Here is a 4,999-nt window from a genome sequence, read left to right as displayed (position 1 = left end):
TAAAGGGTTAGTTCACCCAAAAATGAAAATTACCCCATGATTTACTCACCCTCAAGCCATCCTAGGCGTATATGACATTCTTCTTTCAGACGAATACAATCGTAGTTATATTAAATAATGTCCAGGCTAATCCATGCTTTATAATGACAGTGGAGGGTAGCCCAAAATTTGAAGTCCAAAAAATTTAACCAATCCATTATCAAAGAAGTCCACACGGCTCCAGGGGGATAATAATGGCCTTCTGAAGCATTTGCAGCGTTTGTGTAAGAAAAATATCTAGGGCTGCAACAACTATTCCAGCGGTTCTCAATTCCAGTCCTCGCGTACCCCCGCTCTGCACATTTTGTATGTTTCTCTTATTGCTTCAGACGTTTGTTATATTTGACTGTAAGTGCCCTGCGAAGTGGACATTACCGGATATTCCGCCATGATTCCAGTTTGAAGGGAGCGTATATGTTCCAGACAAAGGGCATTTAAGTGTGCGAGACGTGAATTTAAATTGTATTTATTTACAGAGGTATATTATGTCCCACTTCACGCTTCTCTAGTAAGTTTCGTATGTGTGTGAAGACGCTGCAGGCAGTGGCGCAGCACAAATCTGTAAATGAATATTCCGAAGTGAAGTAAACTTCAACGGATTTCCCCTGCTCAGGGAGTAGGGAGCAATGGCCACTGTGTAGGGACCATGTCAATCGGAACACAGTTCATGCACGGAGCTCACTTCTAACGAGATGATCTAAATCAGGTGTGTTAACAAAGAGAGACATGCAAAAGATGCAGAGCGGGGGTACGCGAGGACTGGAATTGAGAACCGCTGAACTAATCGATAAAATCGATTATTATCGATTATGAAAATCATCGACAACGATTCTCATTATCGATTAGTCGGGTCTGCCCTCAGTGCACGTCCAACTTCAGCCGGTTGCGTCAAATTACAGCCCTGAATTACGCATTTCTATGGACAAAATGCATCTAAAAATTGTGGAGGAAATGGAATGAGATGCTGCGGGAGAGTTACGTGATCCAAGCTGCCCAAAACATGAGAATTCTTTATTTTAAGCTTTAAGCTAATGCATCAGTGTAATGGCTTGCCCTGGTGCTTTGGCAGATGATGCGTGTGCGTCCTCACTCCTCAGCGCAAAAACTTTTAGTTTACGGTCATATTCTTATGTATAAATGTCACAAATTCATGTGAGCATTTCAATTTTTGCATAAAGGTCCGTCCTGACAGTCTGCGTTAAGTTGAAATCTTTACTGAATGAGCAGCGGACGCGCGTGCGTCAGACAGACGGAAAACATAGACAATTAATAATCAGCGCAAAAACATTTATCGTGCTGAAATATCTGTTGTTGAAAGTTAAATTAAGGTTTAAAGGTCAACATGCATTGCGAGTATTTAATGAGAGTAGGAACTGTAAGGGGATAACAGCGTGTAATTTTCTGAATATAAATATCAGACGCTTCATAACCTCCTTTAACCGGATAAAGAAATGACACTAAGACGTGACTGTGGTCAAAGTGAACGTGTTCCTGCAGAACATTACTCTTACCTATTGGTTACCACTGAGTTTGTGATTTTATTCGTCTTTATCATCTTTATTATTATTTTAATTTTTAATGCAGAGATTTAAACTATATTCAGATTTATGTAAGGTTTTTAACAAATTATTGTTTGTGCCACTGCTGCTCTAAACTAACAGTACTGGTGATTACCAAAATCATTTTTTAGCTTTCTGTATTGGTTAGTCCTCCAATATGCGTAAACTCTTTAGTAACAGTAGTAGGCTACTTCTAATGCTATAATATAATTATTGCTGTTATCTATGAAAGAAAGGCAGAGAGCTTTATAGTGTTTTTTTTCAGATACCCAATTACAGTCAAAAAGTACATAAACAATGCCAGCAAGAATGCAAGCTGTTTTTAAGGGCATAGGAGGCCATTTTTTGTTATGTGAATAAATACTATTTAGTTGTCTAAGTTTATTTGCCCAATAAATGACAATAACATTTTTTGATTTAAACCATTTTTTGACAGATTCCTAAAATTCCTAAAATGAGTTTTGTTTTCTCTTTATTATGGCAGGTGGTCTAATAATTTGTTAACCACTGTATGTTTTCATAGAATTCAGCTGGCACGTTTGTTTGAAGGACATTAGGCAGAATGTGGAATAGCGTTTTTGTCAATAAAATAAAATATATATATATATTTTTAATTCGATTAATCGAAAAATTAAAAAAAAGTCGTTAGTTGCAGCCCTAAAAAATCCATATTTACAACTTTATAAACTTTAATCTCCAGCTTCCGCTAACTGTCGTACGCTCGTTCACGAGAGAATGGCGTCCAGCGGATGACGTAGCACGTAGGCAAACGCAGTGACAAACGCCGAAGTGACAAACGTGGAGGCGCAAGGTCAGCGGCGAGAGTCCATCCAGACGGACAGGCACAGGAGTAGAACCTGGGGCCGATCGCTGACAGGAGACAGATGTGAGTGCAGAGGCTCGAACGGGGGTCACAGGGGTTATAACCTGCAGGAAAAAACACATCAAAACTTTGAAGTCAACATGAAATCAGTATTGCCCCTGCTTTCCTTTTAATACCATGTTTCTGGTTTTATTGTGTACTGTACAATTCATTGGTGCATGCTATTCTACAGTAAAAGATGTTATTCTTGGATTGACATACAAAACTGTCAAATATTATCCTTACATTGTAATCATTATAAACACAAACTGTTTTCATCACCTAACAGGTTCGTTTGAAATGGTATGTATTGTCAAAAAAAGAAGAATGTCATATACACCTAGGATGGCTTGAGGGTGAGTAAATCATGGGGTAATTTTCATTTTTGGGTTAATTAAGAAAATTAAAAATTAAAAAAGTTTTTTGCTTTGAAAAATGTGAGACACAGGCAGTGGAATGGAGGGGGGGGTGGCTCCCGAGTCGTTTTTTAAAAGTTCAACTAACTTTAACTTGAGCGCCATGATTTTATAATGGCATGTTGTCATGCGTGAGATGCGTGAAAATGCTTTCTGTGGGAAAGGCCCCTTCACCATGAGAAACTGTGCTCTCTAGATATCCACATCGGCCACAAATATTTGGCTGATGTATCTCGTACCTCTAGCGCATGTGAACTGGTCAGCGGCGAGAGTCCATCCAGACGGACAGGCACAGGAATAGAACCTGGGGCTGATCGCTGACAGGAGGCAGATATGAGTGCAGGGGCTCGAACGGGGGTCACAGGGGTTATAACCTGCAGGAAGAACACATCAAAGCTTTGAAGTCAACACGAAGGACTATATTTCATTTTTATAACATGTTTATAGGTTTATGCAGTACAGTTCACTGGTGCATGTTATTCTAAAGGATGTTATTCTTAGATCGACATACAAAAAGGTAAAATATTATGCTTATATTGTAATTATTATGAACACAATCAGTATATTCTGATAATGTTCTTTACATGTGTTTTACTATGTTAGTCAACTCTAGGGTTGTGATGGTGAGGAAATTTTCCCACCGGTTAATCGACGTGTGACAACACCGGTAATACCGGTATCACCGTGGGGGCAGGGGCTTTCCCTCTTTTCCTCGCTTTCCTTCGCTTTTAAACAGCTTTCGCTTTCAAATAGCGGCAATTCGGCATAAAGCAATTGTTCGTTTTTAGTTAGTTTGTTTTTCAGCATACTTAAAAAAAAAAAAAAAATATATATATATATATATATATATATATATACACTTAAGTGTGAACTGAATGTATTGTCTTTGGACACTTATGTGCATGTTAATTGCTGTTAAATGAAAATTAACTCTAGTTTAAATTGACAATAAATGCTATTAGCTGAACTTCAGAGCGCTTTTTTGACCCACCTAAGTAGGCCTAAATTACTTATACTGTCTTTAATAATCCTAAAGTGTACAGCGAATTGTACTGACAAGCATTTATGGTAAACCAAAATAGACTTAAATGCAATTTCTATTGAAACCCGTATGTCATACAGTATATTTGTAATGATGAAGTTGCAATTTAATAAATTTAACATATATTAACTTTAACACAGTTAAAATTATGATTGAGTATGTTAGTCAACACATCAAAATAAGTGTACTTCAAAACTTGACAACAGGTTACTAAAACATAAAGACTGTGTATTTAAAAGTAAAATACACATGTATTTTAAAGTAAACTTCTAATTTGACATTATTACAGACTGCATATTTTAAGTGTGTAAGGAAACAGTCATAACATATCTCATAAAAATAATCTGCAAGTATAGTTTTCAAAAAATATACTTTTGAGATTTGAAGTACACTACAAGTGCACATTCAGTGCAATTAAGCATGTGACAAAAAGCTCTTATTATTCAGCACTTTTCAAACCTTTTTTCTTATCATGATGACTTCCAGAAATGCTTTTGTTTTTGTTAAATTTGCTGTATTTAATCCTAACAATAACACTTTTCTCCTCAGGTAGCAGCTAGTTGATCTGGCTGTATTTCAGGTTTGTGATCAGTGTTGTACCTGCAGGCTGTCGGGCAGGATGAAGAGCCACCAGACCCATGGGCTGGGGCAGATTATACAGCATCACTGTCTGGTTCTGTCCGTGCCACTTGTTGGCCCGGATCACGCGGTTGATGTATCTGTCGGTCCAATAGACAAAATCCTCAAAAATGGTAATTGCGTGGGGATGTTGCAGTACCTTTTCATTGAGAAACAAGAGGTGTTTTATTTATTCACACAGTAAATATGAAAAAAAAAAAGCATTCATAACTTAAGATACTTATGGCCAGTTTTACTAAACAGGGCAAATTAGCGTGAGAGCACAATTCCAAAACAGCGCCGATGGGCGTGGAAATTTCTACGGGTGATTTACTAACAACGCGCAAATTAAAGAACACAGATGCAACATCTCATTTACATATCGACCAACGCAATATACCAAGCACAGTGCAAATTAGCTTAGTCGCGAGTAAACAATAAAGAAATAAGTAAGTTACAGTAC

The 4,999-nt window shown here is 37.5% G+C and overlaps 1 protein-coding gene across 1 annotated transcript in view; it reads right to left on the bottom strand.

The window, feature by feature from the left end:
* Nucleotides 1-4,711, bottom strand: part of LOC107674754 (low-density lipoprotein receptor-related protein 2-like) — a gene marked incomplete at its 5' end in the record, with an annotated part of 69,088 nt that extends 64,377 nt beyond the window's left edge. The window contains 2 exon segments of the mRNA XM_016468847.1: nucleotides 3,116-3,250; nucleotides 4,519-4,711. Coding sequence (XP_016324333.1) covers nucleotides 3,116-3,250; nucleotides 4,519-4,711 — 328 coding nt within the window.
* Between the last annotated feature and the right edge of the window lie 288 nt (nucleotides 4,712-4,999).

The sequence above is a fragment of the Sinocyclocheilus anshuiensis genome, unplaced genomic scaffold (genome assembly GCF_001515605.1).
Source record: "Sinocyclocheilus anshuiensis isolate Anshui unplaced genomic scaffold, SAMN03320099.WGS_v1.1 scaffold680, whole genome shotgun sequence".
NCBI classification, from domain to species: domain Eukaryota; kingdom Metazoa; phylum Chordata; class Actinopteri; order Cypriniformes; family Cyprinidae; genus Sinocyclocheilus; species Sinocyclocheilus anshuiensis.
This window is presented reverse-complemented; position numbering and strand designations above follow the sequence as displayed.